The 27,478-nt window shown below is 60.0% G+C and overlaps 1 protein-coding gene and 1 long non-coding RNA gene across 3 annotated transcripts in view; one reads left to right on the top strand and one right to left on the bottom strand.

Moving 5' to 3' along the window:
- Positions 1 to 271: 271 nt before the first annotated feature.
- The window catches only part of CASZ1 (castor zinc finger 1), a 149,794-nt gene continuing 122,587 nt past the window's right edge, over positions 272 to 27,478 (bottom strand). For both annotated transcript variants that reach the window (XM_087446832.1, XM_087446831.1), the window contains 16 exons: positions 23,837 to 24,671; positions 22,722 to 22,790; positions 21,020 to 21,110; positions 20,061 to 20,225; positions 18,840 to 19,012; positions 17,725 to 18,572; positions 15,172 to 15,307; positions 14,874 to 14,937; positions 13,396 to 13,550; positions 13,135 to 13,257; positions 11,818 to 12,156; positions 10,076 to 10,274; positions 9,137 to 9,308; positions 7,122 to 7,273; positions 6,805 to 6,946; positions 272 to 3,873 (listed from right to left, as the gene is read on the bottom strand). In XM_087446832.1, coding sequence (XP_087302958.1) covers positions 2,780 to 3,873; positions 6,805 to 6,946; positions 7,122 to 7,273; positions 9,137 to 9,308; positions 10,076 to 10,274; positions 11,818 to 12,156; positions 13,135 to 13,257; positions 13,396 to 13,550; positions 14,874 to 14,937; positions 15,172 to 15,307; positions 17,725 to 18,572; positions 18,840 to 19,012; positions 20,061 to 20,225; positions 21,020 to 21,110; positions 22,722 to 22,790; positions 23,837 to 24,671 — 4,757 coding nt within the window. In that variant the 3' untranslated portion in view covers positions 272 to 2,779. The remainder of the gene's footprint in view (positions 3,874 to 6,804; positions 6,947 to 7,121; positions 7,274 to 9,136; positions 9,309 to 10,075; positions 10,275 to 11,817; positions 12,157 to 13,134; positions 13,258 to 13,395; positions 13,551 to 14,873; positions 14,938 to 15,171; positions 15,308 to 17,724; positions 18,573 to 18,839; positions 19,013 to 20,060; positions 20,226 to 21,019; positions 21,111 to 22,721; positions 22,791 to 23,836; positions 24,672 to 27,478) is intronic.
- Positions 11,102 to 13,571, top strand: LOC147914150 (uncharacterized). Its single transcript, XR_015555867.1, has 3 exons — positions 11,102 to 11,367; positions 11,612 to 11,900; positions 12,739 to 13,571. It is a non-coding gene; the product is annotated as an uncharacterized LOC147914150 (long non-coding RNA).

The raw sequence follows: 27,478 nt of genomic DNA, 5'->3' as shown, positions 1-27,478 counted from the left end.
TTAGGCAGGGTGGGGGGCGGAGGCCACCCTTTGGCCAGGCAGGGCCGGAGTCCCCCACCTTCTGTCCCCAGCAACCCAGGAGAACTTGGCCCCATCCCAGGGGCGAAACTGGTCTGCCCCCTTCCCTGCCAGGGTTGAAGGGTGACTGACTCCCTCCTCCCTCCTCCCTCCCTGCCCTGGCACTTGGAGCGCGGCTGTGGTTGTGCCACCTCGCATAGCTGGGTCCCCGCCAGCCGCTTGGGGCTGATATTAAAAATAAAAGATAACTTGATGGATTTTTTTCCAGTTTTTATTGAGTGAAAATGTCAAACCTTGCATCAGTCATGCAAAAAAAAAATCAAATAAATAAAACACATATATTAAATTTCTAATAGCACTAAATTCAAGTGGAAAAATATTCAGTTCTTAATAACCAGGTGCCGAGGAGACCAGATTCAAGTAATCAGAGCGCACGCTGTTCAGTCCGGTTCTCACGTTCTGCATTTTTTGTCTCAAAACCTCTCTATATATCTCTATATATCTATATATGTATATACATATAGATATATACACACACATATGTGCATACATATTATTTTATATTTATATATATACACATACATAGTTATAAAACATTAAAAAGAGCATTGGTGGATCAAGCATTGTTTTCCCCACAGAAAGAAAATAAAACAAAAATTACACGTTAAAATTCAAAATGAGCTAGCAATGGCTTATAGTCCTAGTGTGCAATATGAGGGTTACAAAAGGCTAGACTTCGCACTGTCGGCGTCTTCTTTTTTCTTTTTTTATTTGATTTTGCTACATTGAAAAATTTTTTTTTTTTTTTCCTTTACAAAACTCCTTCCACAGACTCACCGGTTCCGTGGAGGGCACAGTCTGGGCGAATGCTCAGCAGCAGCACATGGTGCCCACAGAATTCAGGAGGCTCTGGTAGGGGCTGTTCTAGAAATCGATTGGTTTCCTGTTGAATCAGGTACACTCCGTCTGACCACCCCCCTCTCCCTGCTCCCTCTCCAGTTCAGATGGTCCTGGCTTTCTGGCTGTGGGCAGCCAAGAGGACAAAAAAAAAAGAAAGAAAGAAAAAAGAAAAAGTAAACCACTGCCTCCCAGGTGGGTTGGGCTCCCCAGAGACCTGTGGGGAGGACGTGACGGCCCCTCCCCCGGGCTGAGCCTGCTCCCTCCTGTGGCCACACCTCAGGGTCCAACCTGACACCAGCTTGTGGCGTGGAGTAGAGAGAAGGTCAACAGGAGAGGCCTAGGGCAGCCTGCCCTTAGTCCCTGTCACCCTCAGAGCCACTGGCTGCCAGGTCCGTCCCCCCCCCACCTCCCCGGGGCTTCGGTGACCTCATCGTCTCCGGGAAGGGGGGATGTGTTGAAAAGGGAACCAAATCTGGGTGGGTTGCACCAGCAAAGAAGCATCCCAAACAAAATAATAAAACAAACTGGAAAAAAAAAGCCCTCTAAAGCCACACGCATAACCAATAGAGAAAAACTCAAATGTTAAATTAACTACAAACTTGTATCAACAGTAATAGTCCTTTTTTCTTGTCTCCACAAAATTCAAGTTAAAAGTTGGAATCACGCAGCTCCCATCAGTGCTAAAGACAGACAGCCTCTAACTGGCAAGGCCTCTACAATGAATGCTAAACACACCCCCATGTGAGCAATTGCACTGGGTCTCCAACCTCAGGGCTGGTCCGGAGGCGGGTCTGGGCGCTCACTGCCCGCCTGCTGTTTTTTCTTTTTGTTCTATGTAGAATAATAACCTTCACAGGAAAAATACTGTACAACTTTCTCGCATTTTTTTCCATTTTGAATATTAAAGCCCCAAACAGTCGCATCCTTCCTGTTCCCACCACCTGGGGGGCTGAGACCCCCTGCGGGCCCAGCACCCCGGCGCTGGCTGCTCTTCCGTTTGCGACGAACTCAGCCTCCCTTTCACTGGGCGGAGGCTGGGCTCTGGGAGGCACCAGGCAGGCCGAGGTGCGCCCTTCCCGGGCCCAGCTCGCGGCGCAGGTTCCCGGCCAGGCCGGCAGTGGGGGCAGAGTGGCCCGGAGCTCCCGGCTCTGCTAATTCCATGAGGTTTCCTCCACGGTCCCTGTAGTGTCACCCGTGCTGACGCCTGCTGCCCCGCCCTCCCCCGGGGAAGGAGGGAGAGTCTTAGCTGCATGAACGGGAGGCCCTGCCAGATGCCACAGGTGCCGGCCCGCCTCTGGTGGTTAGGGGTGGGGGTCGCAGTGACCCCCGCGCCCGTCCCAGTCCTGAGCAATGAGGAATCCCACCGGCGTGGTCGTGGGGCCCGGGGTCCGGCCGCGGGGAGGGGCGCTTGGGGCAGCTGCCCGGTGTCCGCGCCCGCCTCGCCCTCGGGGACCCCGCTCCCCATCCCCACCCCGGACAAGAGCACCTTCTATTTCCCTGAAGAAGATCCCCCAACTGCAGCTAGAAAAGGGTCGTTCGGCAGCCTCTGTCCTTGCAGCCGCTGAGCTGCGGGCGGGCGCGGGGCGGCCCCGGAGCACCAGAGGGGGGCCCCCGCCTCTGTCCTGAGACGGACTCGGGGTCCGGAAGCACCGGCGGGGCGGGCGGGCCCACCTGGCGGCGGGGGAGGCCCGAGCCGGAGCGCCTCCCGACGCCGGGACCACAACGAACACCTAGCTCTGTACAGAGGGAAGCTTTACATATAAATACCACTCCTTACAAAATTAACAACAACAACAGAATCAAGAGGCAGGATCCCGGGGCGGGCGGGCGTGGCCCCTTCCCCTCGGCGGCCGGCCCGGGGTCAGGGCGAGGCGGCGGCGGGCGCGGGCGGCGCGGGGGCGCCGAGGGCCGCCAGCTCCGGGCTCCGCGCCCCCGGGCCCGCCGCCGCCTCGGGCAGCGACTCCTCCGAGTCGGTGCGCAGGTCCTCGTCGTCGTCGTCGTCCTCGTCGTCGTCGTCCTCGTCGTCGTCGTCCTCGTCGTCGTCGTCATCCGCCTCCTCCTCGTTCAGCTCCAGCTCCTCCTCCTCGTCCTCCTGCGACGAGTCCCCGGCCGCGGCGGGGCCGGGCGCGGGCGCGGCGGGGCCGTCGCGGGCCCCGGGGGCGTCGGGCGGGCCGGGGTCGCCCGCGTCGCCCAGCCCGAGGCCCAGGCCGGTGGCGGCCGTCTGCAGGAAGAGCAGGGAGCCGCCCGGCTCGGCGCCCAGCGACAGCGAGCCGTCCAGGCTGATGGCCGGGCCGGGGGAGGCGGCGGGCGGCTCGCCGCGCTCCTGCTTCTCGTGCTTGCGCTTGTGCGAGTCCATCTGCGACATGCCCACGACCGTGTGGCGGCAGCCCGGGTAGGTGCAGTGGAAGTGCGAGCACTTGAGCTTGTACTTGCAGTCGGGCACGGCGCAGTCGGCGCTCGAGCTGAACTGGCAGAAGCCCGCGGCGCTGATCACGTCCTGCTTGCCGTGGTGCTTGCGGTGCGCCGTGACCTTGGTGCTGTCGGTGCAGCGGAAGCGGCAGCGCAGGCAGTGGAAGTGCGTGCTGGTGCCCGAGAAGGGGCAGTCGGCGAAGTGGCAGCTGAGCGAGGCCTTGAAGCGCTTGAAGTCGTCCAGCACGAGGTTGTCCACGCGGTCGTGGTGCTGCGCGTGCTTGTACATGTGCGTGCGCCCGCAGAACTTGTAGCCGCAGTTCTCGCGCGTGCAGTGGTAGTGGGTGACCTTGAGCGAGAACTGGCAGGCCGCGTCCTTGCAGTCCTCGTAGAGGTCGAAGCGCTGGAAGCCCTCCAGCATCATGCCCTCGTCCAGCATCTTGCGAGAGGAGGCCGTCTTGCGCCGCTTGCCAAACGGCGACATGTCCTCAATGATCCAGAAGCGCTTTTTGGCCCCCGAGGCTGTCGGCATGGAGATGGTGTTCCCTGGGGAGGGGCGGGGGCCGTCAGGGCCCATGTGGGCACCATTCCCAGGATCACACCCACGCAGGGTCCCCGATCCTGGCATGGTGGCCAAACAGCAGCATTTAGGGACAACAACTCAGCTCCCCCTCAACAGCCGGGGAGCCCCTGGCTTCCCCTTGCGTCACCCCGTCATCCCATGTCTGCAGGATGACTACACAGGCCTCCGCCCAGGGGGCAGAGCAAGCAGCTCTGGGGGATGTGGTGGCTGCTTCCTGGCCAGTTTGGGTGGGAAGTGAGGACATGTCCTGGCGCTAATTGAAGCTGAAGGGGGAATCTAGGTCGGCAGAGTGTAATTACCCAAGTCGGATGGGGGCCAGGACGCCATCGCACGCCTGCCGCTAATGAGGGACAGGCCCTCCTTCTCCTGTGGAATAACCAGTTTCCTGGCTGCTCCTCTTCATATGGGACCAGCCTACTGGCAACAGAGATGCCAAGCACCCTGGGGTTGTTTGGGGCTATTACTCCCTTTCCCGAGCAGCACCTTCTTCTCCTTGGTACCAGAAGGTTCTTTAAGGTCTTGCTGGGGTTTTCTGCCCCTGTGGGCTGGGAGAGGGCAGCTCTGCTGAGGGGCCAGGACTGGGGCAGGGGCTCAGCCAGCGGAGGGACGCCCACCTGTGCCCACCTTCGTGGCCCCGCTGCTTCCCTGGACATAGGGTGCCCCATTGCCAGGGCCACTGGTTGACTGTGTGCTTGTGCTCGTTACTCTCTTCCTGGGAGGGACTGCGGCCCCTACAGCTGCAGGGTGAGGGGAGACGAGCCCCTGGGGCTGTCCAGGCAGCGGGGGAGAGGGCAGTGGTCCTGGCACTCCCTGCCCCACACCCCAGAAACAACAGAGAAACCCTCAGGCCCAGCCCTTCCGGAGGAGGGGGGTGGGTATCCTTCAAGCTTCTCCCATACAGCTGACCGGCTGGGCTCTCCCTGAACCTGCCTGGAATGCCCGCGCTCTCTGGCACCATCCTGCTGCACTGTCCATTTGGGGAACAGACCCAGTCACCCACCCTTAGCAGATGAAGAGAAGCCAAGGACTGTGATGGGGTGGGGTACCTGGAGGGGGCAAGTGGGGTCTGGGGCCTGGAGATCCAGGTGGGTGAGGAGTGGCTGCTTTGGGTCTGAGGTCTGGTTATGCCAGGGACAGAGCTTTCCATGGACTGAATTCCACAAGGGGGGACCCTCTGCCCTGCTCTCTGCCAGACCCCTGGGCTGGCACAGCACCTGACACTCAGGCAGAATGTGAGGCAAGAATGACCGGAGGTAGAGGCATAGCCGGGTGATGACTGCGCCAAGGGACAGGGAGGCAGGTCCCATCCCTGCGGGACAGCAGTTACGGCGTGGGACGGGGAGGCACCTCTGTCATGGAGCACTGCCTGGGGCCTGGGCCTCAGAGGCTCCCTCTTCCTGCTCGGCTCCAGGGGTGGGAGTGCAGGCTGCTGTCAGGACTCCCCAAACCTGGCAGGTTCCCAGGCACCAGCAACCTTCATGAGAACACCTTCTGCCCCTCCCTTGTGCCAGGTCCCAGGTGAAACCCCCAAGAGCAGAAAGGACGGGCTCTGCCTTGCCACAGGAATCTGGGGGTGGGGCAGGCAGGACCATCTTGGGGCTCTAGCCAATTGCTGCGATGGGGCGAGCCCCCGGAGAGCCCTGGTGGAGATGTTCTGGCCTGCCCAGTGCTGAGCAGATGCTGAGATGAGCTGACCTTGGGACAGAGACCAGGCTCTGTGGTCTCGGGGGTGCTGGGCTGTGAGGGGTGCAGGATGGCCCTGTCCTTGGCCTGGCAGGCCACAGAAAAGGGTCAGGTCCTGGACCATGGCCTTGAGGGCTGGCTGGGGCAAGAGACACTGGTGAGAAGGCGTGTGCGAGTTACCTGCGGCATCCTGAACTAGGGGGACGTCACTTTTTACTGGAGTTGGAGTGGCAGTGACGGGCGGGAAGCTGGGCGGGCTGCTGACGGGGTGGGCCAGGCCCCGGGTGGCTCCGAGAGTGGCACTGAGCAGAGAGTATGAGAGACAGGGCGGAGAAAAGAGACATGGGAGGGAGGGGAGAGGCGCCCGGAGCACGGCCGGTGAGAAGGATGGGGTCAGTGGGGGCTGCGGAGCCACGCGGGCAGCCTCGTCACCAGCAGCAGCAGGAGGAGGAAGAGGAGGAGGAGGAGGAGCCGGGCAGCCTGGAGAGGGTGGAGACAAGCAGAAAAAAAAAAAAGAAAACCAAAACAAAGAACAAACAAACAAAAAAGAACCAAAATGAGAAACCCAATGGCAGAAGCAAGTATGATATGAAGGTATGTGACAGATGAGGAGCAGAGAGGTGCCACAGAGGAGAGGGCAGGAGGTGGCAGGACAGAGAGAAGGGGAGGGAGAGGCAGTGCAGGGAGAGGTCACGGTGGGCTTGGGGCAGGCCTGCGGCAGAGCCCAGCCCGGGGGAACCCCACTCTGGGGCCCAGGGACTGTGCTGGGGACAATGGCAGAAATGCTGGAAGAAGGGCCAGGGCTGGGTGGCATGGGCCGCCTGCCTCCAGCCCCTGGGCACGCGCAGGCCCCCAGCCCGCCTGCCCCTCTGGCTGGGGGCTGTGCTGCTGTATTCTGTAGCTCGTAGAGAGCACAAGACCGGACTCCTCTCCTGGAAACTGAAGCCAAGGGCAGAGTGCCAGGGAGGTAGGCAGGATGGCAGGAGGTGGCCTCAATGACCCACGTCTCACAGACCAGCTGGCTCTGCCGCACAGTGGCCTGTTCTCCTTTGAGGCCACTTGACCATAAACCTCCTGTCCTAAGGTGGACCCAGCAGGACTGGGCCTTGGGAGAAGGGGCCTGGCCCAGGCTGGAAGCTCCCAGGCCTCCACTGCCCCTTCCTGACCTGCCGCTCGCTCGCGGTCCCCTGGCCCCCTGGCCGCCCGCTTACCTGCTGCGGTGCTCTCATTGCCCACAGGGGTGCTGGAGCAGCTTCGGTCCATGGTGGATGACTCGGAGGACACGGCGCCCGGGCTGCAGCCAGTGTAATCCATGTACTCGTCTGTCTCTGTGTCCATCAGGCTCGGGGGGCCCTGAAAGGAAGCAGGGGGCTCTGAGGAAGCTGGGCTGGGGGCTGTGCTGCCCACAGTGGACAGGCTGTCGTTTCGGGCAGCATGGCCACCACCTGGAAGCAAGAGTGTGGCGGGGGGACGCCCTTTTGCCACCCTGGGCTGGAGAGGGGGCAGCCTGCCTGTGCCGGGCTCTCACCTGGGAGGGGGGCACGCGATCGAAGTTCTTCCCCAGCATCCTCCGCATGTGCTTCCGGGCGTGGGAGGTCATCTGGTGCTTGAGGAGGAAGGAGAACTGGCAGCCCTCCCGGATGCAGTGGAAGTGGCTGTTCACCTGGTTGTACTTGCAGCCTGTGGACACAGCCCCCTCGGCCATGAGCCCCCGAGCTGGCCGATGCTCACGGCACCTGCTGTGTGTCAGGCACTGTTCTGGGCACGAGGAAGTGGAGCCGACAAGGCAGATGGCATCGGGGAAAGGGCACTTCCCCTGGGGTGACATTCCTATGAGGCGGGCAGGTACCCCACTCCACCTCCACGATGTCCTAGGCCACCTGCTGTCCAAAGCCTGGGCCGCCCTCTGGCGTAGCATGGAGGCACGTGACAATGGTGGGCTGGCCCCCATCCCCTCCCCACACCCTGAGAGGTCCACGGGCTCCAGGGCAAGGGACCCTAATGACCTGTCCACTAGGTCAGCTACCTCCCAGCGAACCACCTGTCCTCACATCTCTGGGGAGCTTGGGTGCTGCCTGCCCCCTAGACCTTGTTTAGGCGACTGTGGCCGGCTGGCCCTCCGCCCTGCCCCCCACCTCCGCTTTGCTCTGGGCTGAGAACAAACAGAACAGGCGGGATTGAAACAGTATCAGCAAAGGGCAGGCGAAGGCCTGCCCGTTGCCATGGCCCCTGAGTTGGCCAGGTGTCTTACATCATCCCCCAGCTTTGTTTGGTCCCAGCTATCACCAAAAACACCCAAAGTTGAGTAAATAACGGCAACTACGGACTACCCTGACACCTGTAAACTGAGCCCAGGAACAGCGTAGGCCACCGAGTGTTGACATCAGTTGCCATGGTTACCAACTCTCTCCCAGGCCATGAATTCTTTTTGAATTAATACTTGAAGGAAAGGTTTGTTTCCTTTCTTTTCTGGCGGTCGACTTTGAGTGTCTCCCCTGTCCCCTGTGGAAGGGCCCATCTGCAGCAGGCAGCGGCCCCACCTCTGCTCCCCCAGACCCTGCTGCCATGACCACCGGAGTCACAACAAGGCCTTGCCTGCAGCTCAGGTGTCTGTGTCCGGCCTGCTTGGCTCCCACCTGCCTTCCAGTTTCCGGTCTCTTCCTGGGCAGATTCCTGCCACACATCTGCAGGCCCGTGAACATGTGCCTCCATCCTGAGGCAGGAGGGTGGGCTCTGCTCTCTGACTGCTGGTCCTGGAGCCCCCTCCCCACAGACATCCCCAGGGCAAGCTGGGGCCAGCGAGCTCCTTGGGGAGGCTCTGTTCCAGGGCTGGGGGCTGGCATTCCCGCCAGGGGCTCAGCTCTCAGCAGCAGAGTTAACTCCAAGGCATCTGCTGCCAAGCTCAGGGCCATCTGCGGCCTCTTCTTCCCAGCCCCATGGCCACCTCCTTCTGGGTCGTCCCAGGTCACAGGTGCTCTGGGCTGAGCCCACAGTTACCTGCTTGTCCCACCAGATCCCCAGCACCAAGCACAATGCCAGTCACAACGGACGTTCAAAAAACCTTAGCTGCTCCCCCCGCCCCCCTGCAGTAGCACAGAGCCTGCACACGGCTGTTCCTCAATAAATGTCTGCTGAATGAACGAATGAACAAGCAAACTGCCAGCTATTTGGGACAAAACCCTTGTAGTTACAGCCATGGAAAGAGATCCCAGGGCAGGGAACTTGAGGAGCTCTAAGACTGCAAGCCCTCTTGAAAAAAAAAGGAAGACGAACAAAGCCCCGGGCCTGACCCCACCATGAGGCCCCAGGTGTCTCCCAGGAGTGGGGGGAGTGCTCTGAGTCACCTCCCCCCCTTTCTCTGGGCTCTGACTGTTGTCCCAGTTGGACAATGCCTGGCCTGTGACATTTTTAACAAAACACGGAGCCTGATGTTTGGGCAAGAGGTGGGTACCGGGAGAGGTGGCCCAGGCCGCCAGGGCCTCTGGGGCCAGAGCTGCAGCCCCGCTACCCGCACAAGCCCCGGCCCACCACGGCCTGTGGTACCTAGCCGGCCGCACTCCTCACGCTTGGTGAAGTACTTGAATCCATTGGCTGCCCGCCGCTCGGCTTTCTCGTGCTTCTTGATGTGCCAGGGCAGCTTGGTGGTGATGTTGGTCACAAAGTGGCAGCCGGTCCGGAGACAGTGGTAGTGCCCACGCATCCGGAACTCACAGTGCTGCAGGGACGGACAGGGGGGTCAGGACCAGGCTGGCGACCTCCATGAGCTGCCACCTGCTCCAGGTCTCTGGGCTACAGTAGGCCCTTTGCACACATGTTCTTCCATGCTCAGAATCAGAAAACACAATTGTTAAAAAACAGAATGTCCCCTTTTGTCATTTGACTAAAACATCCTGCCTGGTATTCTTGCCATCCCATTCTTGCCATCCCTCTCTAATCCCACACGCAGAGCAGACATCACTAATCTATTCTAGCACTCTTCTCTCTGTGCCCAGACCCAGGCAGACATCACTAATCTATCCTAGCACTCTTCTCTGTGTGCCCAGCTCTAGGCTCAGACTCCTTCTCAATGCACTCTGCCAGGCAGCCCCTTCCCGTCTTGGGGGTAGGCTGTTATGATGAATCTGATCTGCCTGGGGCACGGACAGTTCAATCTCTTTATCTAATGGGCCTATTTTAAAATTGTAGGCCTCTGGAGAAAGGGAGCATAGTTCCAGGATGGGCAGAATGATGCCAAGTGCACAGTGGCTGCCCAGCATGTAGTCACCACTGAGGGTTAGGATGAAATGACAGACCTCACCACTGAGCACCAATCTGGACCCCTGCCCAGGGGCCTCTAGGGGCCCAGGGGCAGACAGCATCCTTTACAGAGTCTGGGGGAGGCCAATTCAAAAAGGGCATGAGAACCAGTCTCTGCCAGGAGGAGCTGGTCTTGGGCCCTGCACCTCCCCGCCCTCCACCCCCGCCCCTGCCCCCCGCGCTGACCTGGTTGGGACAGAGACACTGAAGGGAGTAGTAAGCAAACTGGTCTCGCACGTTCATCAGGTTGTTGTTGGGGTTGATGTGGTCCAGGCAGTGGGACTCGGCCTTGCCGGAAGTTTTGCAGACGTACTTGCAGTTCCCAAAGAGACAGTGGAAGTGGAACTTGTTGGCATACTTGCAGTCCGTCGTGAGGCAAGGATCGCTGGAATGAAACCACAGCCCAAAAGGTCATTGGCACTCCCAGAGTTCTCCCTGCCGACATCCTGACATTTGCTCATGTTGGGGTTCAGCTCCCCCATCCCCCATGGCGCAACCAAGAGGAACAGCCCCTGGGCTGCCCTTCTGCTCAACAGGACGATTCAGCTGGAGGAGACTACAGATCCCAGCATGCATTCCTGCCTTCTTTTTGGAGGTCTGATGGGGCAGAAGAGATTGCAGTATGCAGGCTGCCCAGAGCATTGCATGCTGGGACACGTAGTTTCCATGGCCACACCTCAGGATTATAGATAAGCATGGCTGCAATAACTTCTTGGATACGAAAATGAGGGATGGTGCTGCCAGCCCTGGCTGGATGCCAGTGAGGGCCAGGCTGGCATGGCACAGGCACTGCCCTGGATGTGGCTGACTGACAAGGTGCAGATGGGTGGGCAGGCCTATCAGGAAGCTCTGCTACCACGGGGCCCTGGCCAGTGGGAACGTGTGCCTGGTGTCAGATCCTGCCGAGGCTCACAGCTGCTGGGGTTCCAAGGGTCAGCTCAGGGCTTGGGGCGCCCACTCACTCGGGAACCTCAAAAGCCAGCTGAGTGGTGGGGCTGGTGGGGGCAGGGAGGAGCGCTGGGACGAGCCCTCGTGGCCGCCCAGCCCTGTGAGCAGCAGCCCCTGCCCCAGAGCCCTGCCTCCCGGGCTGCAGACAGGTGTGGAGGATGCTGTGCTCCAGCCTCCTGCCATGGCTGGCAACACGGCTGCCCCCCACAGTGGACCTGGGTTGGGAACTCCCACCAAGTCTGGGAAATTAAGGGCCACCACTCTGGGCAAGTGAACAGAGGAAGGGAAGCTGGGGGAGGGACGGAGAGGAGCGCAGGTCCCCTTCCATTAGGTGGGCCCAGCCCCCGATGCTCAGAGAGGGAGGACAGCTGCCACTCAGGCGGTGTATGTTCACATCCAATTTATTACTTTTATTGAGAACAGGAAGCCGCACACATAAGGATACAGAGTCACCGTTCTCGCCGCAAGGAGCCACCACCATCCAGTGAGGAAGGTCCCTTCCAACCCTGAGAGCTCACACCATTGTGCAGGTGGGTGTGGGCCTAGAGGGGGACCCAGCCCCCTCGCCCCTGACCTGTGACTTCACTTGCCCTGCAGAGACTCAGCCATGGGCGTGAGCCACGGAGGAGACCACAAAGAGGCTCGGAGGGAGATGTAGTCCTCCTTGCCGGCTGAGTACCACCACTCCCAGCCCACCTAAGCCGGTCCTCACAGTGTCACCACTGGCCCCTCTGGTACAGTGGCCGCTACCACCACCATCTCCCCCCTCCCCAGGCACCTGCTCCAGGAACAGGCAATGAGGTCAGAGCAGCAGCATCTTTGGCTAGAAGGACATCACCCGATGACTGTGTCCCCAAGAGGCTGGGGACAGCCAGGGCTAACTGCAGAGTGAGGAGCAGGGCCTCCCCAGCTGCCCTTGCTAGCACCTACTCCCGAGACACGCAGGGGACACGGAACTCCCAGCTCATCGAGGGACTCACTTCTCCTGGAACTGGAGGAATCCGGGTTTGACCTGGGGCTTGGCGTTTTCTAGAGAAGTCGTTGCCAAGGGTGAAGTGGGCAGGTGAGGCACTGACGCTGGAATCTGAGGCATCTGGGGTATGGTGGAAGCCAGCTGCTTCCAGGCGAGCAGGGTTGGGGTGGAGGGCACAGCGGCCAGGCTGGGAGTGGGCCCCTCCAGAGAGGAAACAGTGGCCGTGGTGACAGGAGGTGCTGGGGGGGACGAGGGGGCCAAGGAAGGTTTGGTCTCAGCAGCCGAGGCTGGGAAGGAAGCCTCTGCGTTTCCTTTCGCTGCTCCTCCCTCTGTCCGGAAGTGGAAACTGTGAGAGGCAGAAGAGGGTGTCTCAGGTGGGGAGTGGAGAGGGCCCCAGCAGGTCAGCCCTTCCCTGGCTGGACACGCTGGAGGAGGGGGGCCCTGCCTGCCTGCCTGCGTATGACTCCATCACAAGCCTAAGCCCGGTGTCCCCACCTTGTCCCCAGCGCTAGGTGTGATCCCAGCAGGAGGGAAGGACTGAGAGCAAACTGCCGTGTCCTTTGGTCCTGAACTTGGGCTCCTGGCTCGGCCCTAACTATACCTTCTTACTTATGACCTTCGTGATGTGCCTGTCCCTAGCTCCTCCCTACACAGAGCAGGGGTGCGGGGCAGCAGGCCCTGGCTGGTGAAGCCCGTCCATCCAGAACCTGCTTTGAGATGGAAAGGTGGGTCTCAGTCTTCCCTGTCTGCTCTCCTGCAGAGTAGCAGCTGGGGCTGCCTGAGCCGTGAGAAGAGCCTGGTGCAGGACTCAGCAAGCAGTAAAGATCTGATTTAAATGTTTGCAAGTTCTGGGTTCAATTACAATAGGCAGCTGGGATTGCCGCTTTTCAGCTCAATGGGTTTTACAAATTAATTTCATTATTTTCAGGTCGAAGAGAAACTACAAATGCAATATTGTGGCTTGCAAAGACCTTCACCTAGGACCCTTGCCCGGGTCAGAGCTGGGTCTCTCCAGCTGGCTCTGCAGGGAGCATCTGTGGTAGGGCAGCGGGCTGGGTGCAGAAGCAGCTGTTGCTCAGGGCCTCAAGGTGGGGCCCCGGGCGGGCTCAGAGGACCTGGTGGGGGGCTGAGCACGAGGAAGGATGGGGCAGGCAGCACCTTCTGAAAAGAAGCCGACTCAGCTTCTGAGGTCTGCTGGGAACTGCACGTGTCCTGATTGGAAGGCGGCTAGAGGCCTGTGCAGCCCGCAGCCCCACCCAGCCAAGAGCCAAGCTAGGATGAATGGGGCTAGGTTTAAAATTGGCCCCCCAGGACCCCCACTCACTTGGCATGCTTGATGGCCCCGTCCAGGGTGCTGAAGAGCGCGCCACACTCCTCCACCACGCAGTGGAAGTGGGCCTTGTGGAGGAAGTCACACTGGGCATCACAGAAGTCCTTGGTACCAAACCTGGCCAGAGGAGCCGGCTGGTTAGAGGAGACCCTGGGGCTCTGGCGTGGCTAGGGTAGGTGGTGGGCTGGGCACTGGCCACCAGGATGGGTGGGCATGGCCCTTCCCTCCCCCTTGCTCTCCCAGTAAGCCCCTCACCTGCGAAGGTACACCTTCCAGGGCTCTGACAGCTTCTCCTGAACCAGCGCCTTCACAGCCTTGCCCAGGAAGGGTGAGGGCTCCACAGCGGGGCTCCCCTCTGCTTCAGTCTTGATGTTCAACAGGCTGCCGAGGTTGGGGTTGCCCTGAGACATCTGTGAGGGGAACAGGGGCCGTTCTTGGGGCTGGGGGGCTTCAGGACAAGACCCAGCTGCCCTGGGAGCAGCAGCAGCGCTGGGCCACTTGGGCCTCTGGCACCGAGCAGAGCACTGCAGTGCTGGCAGCAGCGAGGAGAGGAGGCCCGACCCCACGTGGCTCTGGCTATAGAGGAGCCCTCTCTGAATGGACGCTGCTGTGGACAGCTTGCAGTGCTGCCCGGGCCCCGTGGAGAGGCCAGGGCTCCTCCACACAAGCCCCGTGCTGCAGGACCCATCACTCAAGCTGAGGCCGAAGCTCAGGGCACACACTCCAGCCCAGCTTTCCCCAGACTTTGTGGCTCCCTGGTTATTTTCCTGCCAGGTTTTCAAAAGAAGTGCAGGAGGAGGAGGGATGGGGGGAACCCCTGTGAATTCCTTGAGAACAAGAGAAGGCACACAAAGGAGGTGCAAAGAGGGAGGGAGACTCACGGGGTGAGATCAAGATGGCTTGCTGCTGCTGGGCGAGGAGGGGGAGTGGGGAAGGGGAGCTCGTGTAAAGGCTCAGCCCACAAGGGTGTGGGGCTCCGACTGCAAGGAAGGAGGGGGTGCAGGGGGCAGTGACCCAAGAAGGGAAGAGGAGCAGGAGAGAAAGCAGGGGAAGGAGGGAAGGTGGAGGTCATGGGCGCCCGGGCGGAAGCCAGTGGGTGGCTCCTTCCCTGCCAAGGGCCCAGCGGGACCCTCACCCCGTGAGGTCCGGCCCAGGCCCAGCCCCCTCCTCGGCAGTCACTTGTGTACAGTAACCAAATTAATCTTGCTGTAGTCAAATTTATCATATGAAGGGGGAAAATATATTTGAGATGATGTATAATTTACAAAGACCTTGCATTATTTAAAATAAATATTCTGCAGCGACCTCTGCGGAAGGCGTCCGAGACCATTACTCACCCCGAAAAGTGGAAATTGATGCTTTGCTCCCACTTTAGTCCCCCTCCCTCACCCCTTTTTAAACAAACAAAAAATATATAAAATAAATAAATAAAATTAATAACTAAGAGCAAAAAAAGTTAAAGGGCTCTGGAAAAGCTTTTGGAGCCCTCCATCTGAAGGGAAAAAAAGGATGTCAGAGGCTGGAATATATTTCTTCAGCCAGTTCATTAAATTAATTTGTAAGCAGTGGCTCTGAAATTATATCTGATGAAAAATGGCCTCAAAATTTAAATGGTACAAACTCATCTTATTAGAGGCAAAACATTAAAAAACAAACACATCCCCCCCACCCCCCAGCACAGCTTTAATTTCTCTGGGTGGGGGAATGGGAGGCGTGTGATGGATGGTTCTTACCTTATTCATAAGCGAGGATAAAAGAGATGAATTTGCCGGGACTGCGTGGCCATTTGATTCATTACTGGAACACACAAACCGAGGGGCTTTAGCTCAGATGTACGTGGGACTGAGCCCAGAGACTGGTCCCACCCAGCCCATCCCTGGGGCTCCAGCCCGCTTGCTACATCTGCCTGGACAGGATGACCCCTGGCCGGGAGGGGTTGGCCCCTGGCCCCTGTGGGGTCTGGCTCTGAGGGTGCTGTACCCAGAGCCTCCTGCAGGAGGGCAGAGCTGGGAGGCCCCGGCCTCGCCTCACCTGGGCTCCTTCACAGTCAGGTCTAAACTGCGGTCCTGGGAGGCCTCGTGGGGACCTGGGGCGCCAGCGTTCTCACCGGGCTCCTGCTTCACGGGAGCTGGGGGGAACCTGGCGGGGGTGGCCTGCTGCCCGTTTCCTACAGGGGAGGGGAGGGAAGATGGTGTTAGAGGGGCTGAGGCCTTCATATGGGCACAAACCGGAACCCCCTGAAGGGAGGCTGTGGGCCGGGTGGGCTGGGGCCCCAGGGGCGCCCTGGCTGCTGGTCAGCGATTCTCCCCGCTGACATGATCGCTTGTGACGCTCACCCCTGTGTGGCAATTCTTCAAGTGATAATTATTGCAAAATTATGTCAAAGTTGTCCTGGCTCAGGGCCTCCTGGAGGAGAAGGGCGGGAGGCTGGGGAAGGGGCTGGGACGGGGGTGGGGGCCCTTCATTTTCTCCACCGACTGTCACAGTCAATTTGTGGGGCTGCCGCTTAGGCTTTTATTAAAGACTCTGTTAATGCTGAGGGAAAGTGGCAGATCTAGACTGGGAGCTGCGCCCCCTCCGCAGGTCCCTGTCCCACTGTTGCCGGGGCGACGGCCCTGCCTTCCACTGAGCATGCCTAGGAGGGGCATCTGCTGTATCAGGGCTATGGAAGCTGACAGCCAATCAGAGCGGTTCAAACTATGTGACCTCGCCCGCCCGTCAACCTGTCCAGGGCAGGGATGCAAGGCCCGCCTGTCGGGGCTGGGCTGGACCAGCTCTGGGTGGGAGCTGGTGGGGTATGGGTGTGTGGGGAAGGCTGGAGCTGGGCGGGCGGAGGATTTGGGAGCCAAGCAGAGCAGGGGCAAAAGAAGTTGCTGACAGGAACATGTCCACCGAGGCTTTCTCCACAATCCCCAAGTGACTGAAATATTAATCTGCCCCAAGGCGCTGCAGCTGACAGAGCTGCTTCACAGACAGCAAGTGGCATTTTATTAAAAAATAAAAGAAAACGGCCCCCTCCTCTTTGCTTGACCTTTCTTTTGGGGGAAGGAGATTTTTCTAATGAAAAGCAAGTACTTGACAGTCTGGCCATCAGGCCCAGTGGGGCCCTGCAGGGGGGCCCGCCCCAGCCTGCACGCACCTGGCCAGAGGGGCGTGGCCATGGGCAGCCCTGCTGTCCCTCCCACTCTTGGAATGGAAGGTGGGTCAGTCCAAGCTGCCAGCTGACAGGAGTGTCCCATTGGGGACATGATAGTTTTCAGGACTCAGAGCCCACATTCCAGTAGCCCCCAAAGTCACTTGCCCAAGGTCCCCAGGGAAACAGGGCCCAGTCCCACTGCCAAGCACTGGCAGCCCTCGGGGAGGTCTGGGCAGAGCCCTGGGCTGGGCCGCAGGGACCCTCTGTCTTGGCTGGTCTCGAGACAGTCCCTCAGGGGAGCAGGTGCGTGGGCTCAGGAGCCAGACTGCCGAGGTCCGAGTCTCGACTTGGCCACCTCCTAGCTATGTGCCCAGGGACAGACTGCCAGCTCCACGAGGCAGGACTTTTGTCTGTCTTCTTCCCTGCCACGTCCCCAGCACCGACTGGGTGCCTGGCTTTCAGCAAGCACCAGAGGCTGTCGAACAAATGAAGGATGGGAGCCACATCCCAGATCTGAGCCGAACTCTTCTCAAGGATTTGACTAATGCTAATTAATTACCTGGATTGGGAGTACAGAGTGGGAGGAGCGAGGTAAACAGAAAAGCCAAAAAACGCCAGAGAAAAACAGTAGAAAAAAATTAAAAAGAGCAGAAATCTTGAGAGAAAGGAGAACTACTCTCCCAGTGAGCCAGAGGGCAGACAGACATGATCTTGTGGCTCTGGCCCACACCGTCCAACATGGCAGCCACTGGCCAGGTGGGGCTAAAGTTAAAGAAATTCCAGTTGAAATCCAGTTCCTCCGTCACACTAGCCAGTTTCAAACACTCAACAGCCGCATGTGACTAGTAGCTACCATACAGGACAGTGCAGAATAGAACACTTCCGGTGTCTCGGAAAGTTCCACCAGACAGCAATGATTGAGAGGGAAAGCATGGGAAGGACGACCTCAGCCTGAAGGGCTGGCCAGGCATGAATCTCCCTGAGTGTGGCCACCCCACCTCTGGGCTGGACTCATGTGCCCCTCCAGGTCACCTGTGAGAAGCCCTAGGGAAAACTGGGGCTCTAGGACTGCTCCCATCAGGGGCTGGACTTGTGACGTGGCAGGTGAGGAGAGGGGGGTGGGGTGGGGGTCGGTGGGGGTTGGGTAGCAGTTGCCCCGGGGTGCACAGGCACCCCATGAGGCCAGGATTACTGCCCCCACTTCACAGATGAGGAAACTGAAGCAAGAGCTGCCTGGGGTGGGCAGGCCGGAATGAGGGGCCCCAAACAGGAAATAAAAAGAATGGAGGCAGAGACCAGGAAAAGAGGTGGGGCCGGGGGCAGGAGACTTGGGTGCAGGGAGTAAAAGGATGCCTTTTCCAAACACCCCCACTCTGTTCTGCAACCTGAGGCCAGGGAGCTCCCAGTCCGTAAGTGCTGGTTTCCTGCGCAGGGCCCAGCCTGCTCACCTGTGTCAAAGGTGGCAGAGGGCTTGAGGGCAGCCGCGGCCAGCCTGGCCATCATGGGCGAGATGAGGCCCTTGCTTGCAGAGATCCTCTCCATGATGGAGGCGGGTGGCACCGGGACAGAGGTGGCAGCCGCCGGGGCGGAGTCACCAGCTCCCGAGGCAGCCAGAGCGGGCATGTCAGGGGTTGCCGAGGCTGCTGCCCCAGACGACATGGCCCCCATGAGGCCGGGGGCGCCCACAGGCAGGGAGGCGCTCCCCCGGCCTGGAAGGATGGGGAAGTAGGGCGCAGCAGAGGGCAGCCCAGAGTTGGAGAGGGCCAGCGCCAGGGGGATGGAGCTGGGCAGGCCCTGGGACAGCAGCCCCGAGATCTTGCTGTTGGGAGGCTTGGTGGCACTGGGCACGGCCTCGGCAGGGGCAGGGGCGGTGGCGGTGGCCAGGGAGGCGGAGGACTGCTGGCTGGTGGGGGAGGCGCTCAGGCTGGAGTTCTTGCTGCTCAGGGCAGAGAAGTCGACCAGGTCGTCGTTGCTTGACTCCTCGTGCTCCGTGTCCTTGGTGCCCAGCAGCGAGGGCGGCAGCCCCAGCACGCCCGAGGAGCGGATGTGGCGCCGCTCGTGCTTGCGCTTGTGCGAGGTCATCTGGCTGGTGGAGGTGAAGGTGAAGCCGCAGCCGGCGCGGATGCAGTGGAAGTGGTTGGTGGCCTTGCTGTACACGCAGCCCTCATACTTGCACTCCTCGTACTTGTAGAACTTCTTGAAGCCGTCCTTGGCGTAGGCGTCGTCCTTGATGTGGTAGCTCTTGTGCTTCTCGATGTCACACTTGTTCTTGAAGGTGAATGTGCACCCAGGGCGCCTGGATGGGACATTGGGAGCCTGTCACGGGGCCTCGTGGAGCCAGGAGGAGGCCCTGCCCTGCTCCTACTGCGGCCCTGGGAGGGAGGGGCCTTCAGATGGAAGACCAGGCCAGACACTAGGGCAGGGCCTCTGAGTATCCCTCCACTTCTGTTCCTACTCCCTTGAAGAGGCGGGCCCTGAGCCGTCCCATGTCCCACGGGCCTGGCTCCCTGCCTTCCGGACCTCCCCCAGGCCAGGGAGCTTCCCTGGCAGGCCCCCCGCTCACCTGCAGTGGAAGTGCGTGGTCTTCTGCCCGTAGAACTGGCAGTCAGCTGTGCCGCAGTCCTCGGTGGCGCGGAAGCGCTGGAAGCCGTCGTTGATGAGCTGTGTGTTCTTCTTGTGGAAGTTCTCGTGGGTCATCACGTCTGACGTGCTCGTGTACACCTTGTTACAGCCCACCTGCAGGCCAGAACAGTGGTCAGGGGAACCGAGGCCAGGCACCCTTGGGCCGAGCAAGGTCAGAGTGGCTGTCCTGCTGGGTGCAGCTGTGGCTGCAGGGCCTCAGGCCACTGACCTCCCCGCTCAGGGAGCTTCAGCACCTGTAAATATTCAACTGGGGGAGGCGAGAAGGTTAACACGGGAAGGGCAGGAGAAAACGGCTAACAACCCCTCAGGCCCCCAGGGCCTGGCCCTGCTTGTGCTGAGGGTAGGGTTGTCTTCAGGACCCTGGACCCTTGCTGGCACAGACATGGGAGTCTGTCCTGAGGAGGTGAGTTTGGGGTCCCAATCTGTGGCACTACCTCTAAAGCCCCCGGGGGTGGGCAGGGCTGGACCCTGGGGCCTGGTGGTCACCTTTAGCCCAAGGACTCATTTAGTGGACGGCTCCTCGCACCCGGCCCTCCCCACCCCATCCCAGCTGGGCCAAGGCAGGCAACGTTGCCATATTGAGTAAAAACCAGTGGAATCTGAACACTCTTGAAGGCAGTGCCGTGCCAGCGTCTGCACCATCTCAGAGCCCAGAGAGTGAGCCCCCCTCTCCTCCTGGCCCAGGTTGTTCCACAGAGGCCATAACAACCCCCTGACAAATACTGGGGGAGGCGCAGCGGCTGCTATTTGCAACCCAAAGTCGCTCCCCCTGGTCCTGACACCTTGAAAAAGCCCAGACTCTGCGTGGCATTAAAACAAAGAATTAAACAAAAACCTCCTCAGGAACCATTTGCAATGCTGCTCTTGGTGTTAAAGCCTGAAAAATGTCGTTCTGTATAAACAGCTCACTGAATTTCACCCACACCAAGTATGGCCATGAGGAAGGCCCCGCCCTGGCCCACCAGACACTGCCCAAGCCTCAGCCCCCAGGACTCTCCACTCGCCTGCCACCCCTGTCCTGGGACAGGGGAAGGGGAGGCTCCTTGTCAACGAGGGCCCCTGCCCCCAGGGCAGCCCTGCCTCTAGGTGTGGGGCGGGGCGGGGCAGGGCACACGAGGCGTGGCAGGGGTGGGGCGGGCACCTGCATGCAGTGGTAGTGGGTGCTCTTCCCGTTGAGGTGGCAGCCGTGGTAGTAGACGCTGCAGTCGTCCAGGGGGCTGAAGCGCATGAAGCCGTGCTGCAGGGAGTTGTCACGCTTCTTGTGCATGTTGTAGTGCCGGATCACGTCCTGCTTGCTCGTGAACCTCTGCAGGAGACTGCGGGTTGGCAGGAGCCTGGGCCTGCCCATATGACAAGAGCACCGGCCCCAGGGCCCTCAGGTCTCCCTATAGATAACCCTGTTTGGGGTAGAGGCAGCCCAGACTGCCCCAAGACCAGTACACCGGACCTGGAGGGAACAATTCCAAAGGTTCCAGAACCACAGGCCCTTCCCTGACATCCTCCCTGGGCTCCTAAGAATCATGCCCAGGAGCAGAGAAGATGAATCAGGCCAGGCCTTTAAGGTAGGGACTCTGACGGGTGACAACTCATTTTGCCCAATGCCACTTCGGGCTATGCTAGGCTGGGCTCCCTGGCGGGACAGAGGGAGCAGCCCCTGTGCAGACTGCCCGCACTCCCGCCTCATTCACTAGCTCCGCTCTCACCAGCGGGTGGCTCTGAACATAGGTGACATCTGTCCGGACCTCGATGTTATTATCATCTATAAAATGGGGCAGTAATACCAACCTCACAGGCCACCGGGAAGAGTCAATTAGATAAGGCACCTCGACTGTCTGGCACAGTCCCTGGTGCACAGTCGACTCTCAATGAATGGGAGCTCGAATTATTATCCCTGGGATGCAGATGGCTCCAGATCCTATTAGATGCCTTGTGGGCAGGAATCTGGGAGCATGGACAGACTGGCAGTCTTTCTGGGCTCTCTGCCTGCTGGAGGTAAATTCAGGTGGACCGAGGAGAACTGAGCACCCCCTCCCACTCCGAGAGGCGCCTCCGCCACCGTGCTGGCAGCCAGGAGCAGAGCAGTGGCCCGTGCGGCCGTACCTGGTAGTTACACTCGGGGTCGAGGCAGTGGTAGTGCTCGCGGTACTGGTAGGCGCAGTGGATGTGGCCACAGTGCTGACTGCCCGAGAACCTGCAGAGAGGAGGGGTGGGCTCAGGCCTCTCTGGGTGCCGGTCCCAGGGAGGACTCCTAAAGGGCCCTCAGCCTGAGCAGCCGAGAAGAGTTTGTGCCCACGCCTCAGAGAAGTGCTTCTGCGGTCCCAGGGGCCCTGGGCCCTGTGTGGGGATGTGGAGGCACAGAGGTGGTCTGCGAGGGTGAAGCAGTAGAGGTCTAAGAAGGCCAGGGCAAGTGATTGGGCCCATCGAGAACCCTAGACACGCTGAGCTGCAGACCCACTCCGTCTGCCCTGGGAGTCCATCCGTCCAGGGAGTGAGCGCCAGGTGAGGCATGGCGACCTGGCAGCAACGTGGGGAGGAAGAAGCTGGCGCAAGCCAAAAGGCAGAGCAGAGACGGGGAAGAGACATGGGAGGGGAGGGGACGAGACGGTGAAGGCAGGAGCCCCCACGATGGCCCAACTGCCTTTTCCGCAGGTGCTGCTCGCCTGCCCCCGACCCAGTGCTGGGCCAGGTGCTGGGGACCCTGGCTGGGCCGGTCCAGGGCTCTGCTGCTGAGAGGTGTTAAAGGGCTCTCTCTGTCCTGGGCTTTCCTGACACTTGAAACAGTCCAGAGTTATGAATTTTTAAAGCACAGCATCTGTTTGGCTTCCCGTGGCAGGGAGAGCACTCTCCAGCCAACTCCACAGCCAGGAGCCTGTGCTGCCTGGCTGCTGCCCCCCTCCCAGAAAACCTCATGCCTTCTCCAGGCCCCGAGGCTGCTGGGATGTGGTTATCCCAGCCTCGGTGACGGCCACCCTGGGGAGGCCACTGTGTGGAGAGCACACTATGACGACTGTGGAGAAGAAGGTGGCGGGCTCAGCCCACCTGCCCTGCCAAGGATGGCATGAGATTGCGGGAGGGCGTGAGAGAAAACCCCTCTTGTAAGGAGAAGAGCCACTTGCAAATAAATATTGAAGCTGAAACTGCCAAAAGGGCCATCTGCTGAGGCACTAATAATAATGATAATAATAATAATAAAGAGAGCAGAGCAAAGCTGAAAAGACAGAGAGAGACAAGGGAGGTGGAGACAGAGAGGGACAGGAAGAACCTGGAAGATCAGCAGAAAGACAGATGCTGGGGCACGGCCCCTGCCATGCACTGGCCCCCCAGGCGCTGGCAGCCAGGGGCCTGATTAGGGGGAATCTGTTGAGGTGAAGCTTCTTTACCTGCCAATCCCGCTGCCTCAAGGATGTAAAGGGGCAGGTCTGGAGTCAGGTGGTGAGGGTCTAGGCCCGGCCTATGGGGCAGGCTGAGGCCACACCAGAGAGGACAACTACTCTTTTCAGCCCAACATTCCACAGTGGCCCACACCCCACCCAGGGCTCTGTGTGAGCTGGGAAGGGGGGCTCTGCCATCAGGCCCCTTGGGGTACCCCGGCCCTGCCAAGGGTACAGCTGCTTGACGGTATGCGGCCCAGACCACATCAAGGCGGGGCGCAGAGACAGGGCAGAGGGCATGAGTGTGTGGGGGTGGGGAGGCAGCAGGCACTTTGGCATTAGCAGTCAGAGGGACATGTGTCTCGCTGTCCCTAGGCATTCCTGGCGCCACCCCCCTTCTCTCCATGGCAGTCTCCTCCCCAGGGGCCTACCTGGCAATATACTTCTGGTAAATGTTTACGTCTTCGGTGACAGCTGGTTTATCTGTGGGCAATCCATTCCTGGCGAGAGACACACAGGGCACAGCTGATTAGTGGACAGGGGGTGGCATCATGCCCCAGGAGTGTCTAGGGGCAGCTCCCTGCCCTGGGGCCCTGGCCCTGCCCTCCCTTCTCTGTAGTGCTCTGAGGCACTTAGGGGGGACTGAGAAAGTCCTTTGGCAGAAGGCTGGCACAGGTGCAATTAGCCCAGCTCCAGCAAGGGCAGGGCTGTCTCAAGCTGGCAGGGTTGGAGGCCTCCACCACGGGCACATGGTTGGCCTAGAGTCCATCTGGGTAGGAAGTCCTGGAAGCTGGGGCCTGGCCCCCGTCGCACACTGGGAATCAGGAGGCAGCTGGCTGAGGAGGGGTACCAGGTACCACTGGGGCAGACCCCGGGGGAAGGGGCAAGAGCAGCATCCAGCAAGTGGGGCTGGGTGGTGGGAAGACACTCCCCCCAATGCCAGAAGGTGGCTCCCTGGATCTGCTGCCAGGTTTCTGGCCCCAGCTCCAGGGGGAAGGGCTGTGGGGAGGGGACCCATCCACAGCTCATTTCACCATTGCCTGGGGGTTAGCACTGCGTGTGCCCACCCTCACCCCAGCCTCCTACTTTCTCTTGCTGACTTCCCCATGGCCTAGGCTCTGAACCCGGGAGCCATGGCCACCAGCTTGGAGCCCAGAACCCCCAACCCAGAGCAGGGCTTCCCAGCCAACCATAAGCCTACATTTGGCCCTCGTGGTAGCAAGCAGGGGAAGCCTGTCACAGGCAAATGGGGGTTACAGTAGTGCCGTGGTATGCATGTTAGCAGATGAGTACATGCACAGAAATACAGGTGTGTGTGAGAGCATGTGCGTGCACAGCAAGATGTGCAGTGTACGGGTCCATGAATTGTGTATGAGTGATTATGCAGACAGAGAAGCAAGTGTGTGTGTGCACGTGTGGTGCACAGTGGATGTGCATGAGGTGTGAGTGTGTGTCCACAAGCATGAGCTTCAAAGACAGGGAAGTGGGCCTGGTGGCTACTCCAGTCCCAGGCTCGGGGCTGGGAGGGGAGCGGGGTGCACCTTACTTGACAGTAGAGACGGTCCCCGTGGTGATGGAGTCTGTTTTGGAGAAGGTCGACTTCAGGTACTCGGGCGTGTTGAAGGGCAGGGAGGCAGCTGGCTCGGGGCCTGGCCCGGGGGCGCTGGGAGCACTGGGCACACTGGTGAGGGGTGCAGGAGCCAGGCTGGGGGTGGGCGGAACCTTGGCGGGGCCCGGCTTCTGGATGGCCCGGACGTCGTACTTGGAGGGGCGCCCCACCTTGCCTGTCTTGAAGGCAATGGCCCCACCCATGTCAGGGCTGCCCTCCCCAGGTTTGAAGAGGTGCAGGTACTTGACATTCTCCAGGTCGTACTTGGATGGCTTCTTGTAGGTGCTCCCGTTCTGGGGCCGTAGGTTCTCACCCGTCTTCAGTTTCTGGATGAAGAAGTCATACTTGGAGGCACGGGCCACCAGGCCCTGCATGGGGACACTGCTGTGTGATGGCAGGGGCAGGATGGTGGCCTTGGTCTCTAGGTGTGTTGTGCTGCTGGGCAGCCGCAGGCCAGGCAAGGGGCCCACCACCTCCTTGCCTGCCCGCTCCTCGGCCTTGGTGCCGTGGGCCGGCCAGGAGAGCTGTTCGCCAGCCTTGAGCTTGCGGATGTACTCCTCGTACTTGGAGAAACGTGCCCGCTTGCTGAGGGCATCCTCAGAGGTGGGCAGCACGGAGGAGGTGGCTGCCTCGGGGGTGGAGCCCGCATGCAGCTTCTCGAAGCTGATCTTCCTGGCCAGCTCGTCCCTTGTGTTCTGGTCGTCGTAGCCAAACATGCCAAGGAACTCCGTCATGGTGGAGGCCGCGTAGTCCCGCAGGGAGGAGGCCTCTCCTACAGCAGGAAGGAGAGGTGCAGTCAGCCCTGGGACGAAGCAGGGTAGCCAAGGGACAGGAGCCACCCCCTCCCCCTGGGAGCCCCTGCTCATACAGGGAGGGGGCTAGTTGGGGGAGGGGGCGGAGTGGGACATGATCTATGGACATTTGGCTCACTTGTTAGGTTTTACGACTCTTAAATTAATTTGTTTTAAAAAAAAGTAATTAATACTGGGGTAAAATAAAACGAGTTCATCAATGCCAGGAAAATCAATTTCCTAAATGTTCTGGCCGATGGCTTTTCAGTACATTAAACAAAGTTTCATAAATGTCTCCACTCTCTCGCCTTGGCCTAATATGAAAGAGAAGTCATATTACTGGAAGTAAGGCCAGATCCCAACCTGCCTCCCAGGGGCGGGGTGAGAAAAGAGGTTCGGGGACAGGTAGGGATGTGGGCCAGTGGCTGGGCAGTCAGGAGGGACCCTAGGGGCCGAGGGAGTCACTGGCTGAGCCTGCCTGCAGGACGCCCCCCCAGACTGCCCCAAGCCCCCCCAGGACCTGTCCTCCTAGCCTCCTGCCAGCCTCCCAGGTGGCTAATGGTCCCAAACAACAGGGCTGAGAGGGCAGAGACCCTGCCAGTGTGTTTGCTCAGACTCACTCAGGAACCCCCACCCCAGCCAAGATTTATATCGTGGAGAGTCCTTCAAACCTCCCCTGTCATCCTCCGGTCACTAGTGCTCATGCACAAGGGTGGGCCACCCCGAGGAGAGCCATGGCCGGAGAGGTTGGCTGACCTAGGCCTAAGGCAGCGGGCTGAGAGCAGCCCATCTATGAGCCTGTCTGTGCCCACTCCTGGGCACACTGAGAACCCTGGAGCAACCTCCCCACAGGGACATGCGCACACGCACACTCACACTCAAACTCACATCCCTAGCTACCTTCCAACTCTACAGACACACACATGTACACAAACCACCCCAAACCCCACACCCAGCTCCCCAACATGAGTCTCAGGATGGTGGAAGGCAGGTGATCCCATTCTGCCTGGGGTTTTTCCCTGGAGACACATCTCCTTCAACACACGACCTCCCACCACAGCAGATGTGTGACTCCCCAGTGCACACGAGCACACTCATTCCTGTGCAGAACACTCGAGGAACACCTGCTGTGTGCCACACCCTGAATCAGAGGTGGGTGCACACAGGAGGGAGACCCACATGGGCCCCAGGGGACACGCATGTTCTCTCCACTTGTGTCTGAGCCGGTGCACCTGGGCACACTTGGAGCGGCAGGACCCCAGGCTGGGAGTCCTGACAGCACAGCCAGAGGAAGGCATGGCCGAAGAAGGGGTGGAGGCCTAGGATCCCATCAGGGCTGCAGATGGGGGGGTCTCCTCCCGACCCCCACCCCAACCTGCCATGTCTGGGATTCTCAGACCACACCTGGAGGCAGTCTGATAGAGCAGGGCTGGGCTTGTGCACAAAACAAAACCCAGCAGGATATGGAAAGCGAGGCTCTGAGCTCCTGGGGAGAGAGGGAGAAGAGCAGTCCTGGGGGGCCTAGGACCCCACTAGGTGAGAAAAGGACAGTCACAGTCACGGGAAGCACCTGGCACCCAAGGTGGACAGAGTGACTTCAGGAGCCCACAGACAGCTGTTCCCCTGGGGCAGGGTGGCCGGTGGGCCACTGTCCTGACCTCAAGCTATGAGTAGTTGGGGGCCCAGTCTGGGAGGAGTGGGCTCTGGCTGCGAGATTCAGTTGCTCAGGGACCAGGGAAAAGGGCTAAAAATAGCTGGAGGCAGCTGAGCCCTCACTATATATGGCAGAGAAACAGAAGGCTTTGAAGGGCAGGCGGCTAAGAGCAGGGAGGGGGCTAGGCAGGGGTCCCGGGGGCAGCCCACAGGCCTGCCTTTCCGAACCCCAGGGACCAGAGAAGGTGGCCTGGGGGCTAAGCCCAGGGTGGGTAGCTAGGGCTTCAGCTGGCTCTCTCCAGCGCCCAGGGCTGAGCAGGCAGCCCCAGGTGTGAGACTGCAGTCCCACTGGGCCTCAAACCAGAGGGGCGAGGCCTGGGGCCACAAGGCCACTGGCAGCTGCAGCCCTACCTCCTGTCATCCCAGCTCTCCACTCCCCCGGGAAGAGGAGCAGGAGCAGAGGGCAGAGCTGGGCATGGGAGGGGCTGGGGCGCTGAAGGGAAAGCGGCCCTTGTCCCTGTCCCTCCTTCTCCTCAGGCCCAGCACAATCACCTTGTGTCTGGGAACGGCAAGGGCTTTTCCTATCAGAGGAAACTGAAGGTCACGCTTTTCCTCATTGATCTTGCAATGTTTGTTAATTACTCTGTCACTGATGTGGCGAAGGATAATTAAACAGCTCTGTTTATATCTTATATGCATAATTATGTGGCTGCGCAGGGCTACCCGCGCAGGGAGGAGATGCGCCCCTCACTGCAGGGGGAAGGGGATAGGGGAGCAGGCAGGGGAGGCTCAGGGCACCAGGCACAGGCTTGGGAAGGAGGCTGGGGAGCTGGAGAAAAGACCCCAGACCCACGGTGCCAGTCCTAGTGGTGGTGACCCCCTCCCACCTGAAACTCCAGGCCCTCCTTCCCTGGAGCCGCAGGAGCTCGGGGCTGCTCTGAGTCGTAAGGACAAGGAGACACCAGAAAAGCCAGGCCTTAGCCATCTCGTGGGAAAGAGATCAGCCAGAGGACAGCGTCTGGGGCAGGTGTGTGTAATGGGATATGCAGGCCACGCTGGGCCATCCTCGTGGCCCTGTGCCTCACCCCCAAGCCTGCTTAGGAGCGCCAGTATCCCTGGGAAGGAGAAGGCAGGG

This window comes from Ceratotherium simum, chromosome 22, assembly GCF_057802395.1.
Source record: "Ceratotherium simum simum isolate JZ-2026a chromosome 22, ASM5780239v1, whole genome shotgun sequence".
NCBI classification, from domain to species: domain Eukaryota; kingdom Metazoa; phylum Chordata; class Mammalia; order Perissodactyla; family Rhinocerotidae; genus Ceratotherium; species Ceratotherium simum.
Note: the sequence above shows the minus strand (reverse complement) of the source record. Positions and strands in the feature narration are given on the sequence as shown.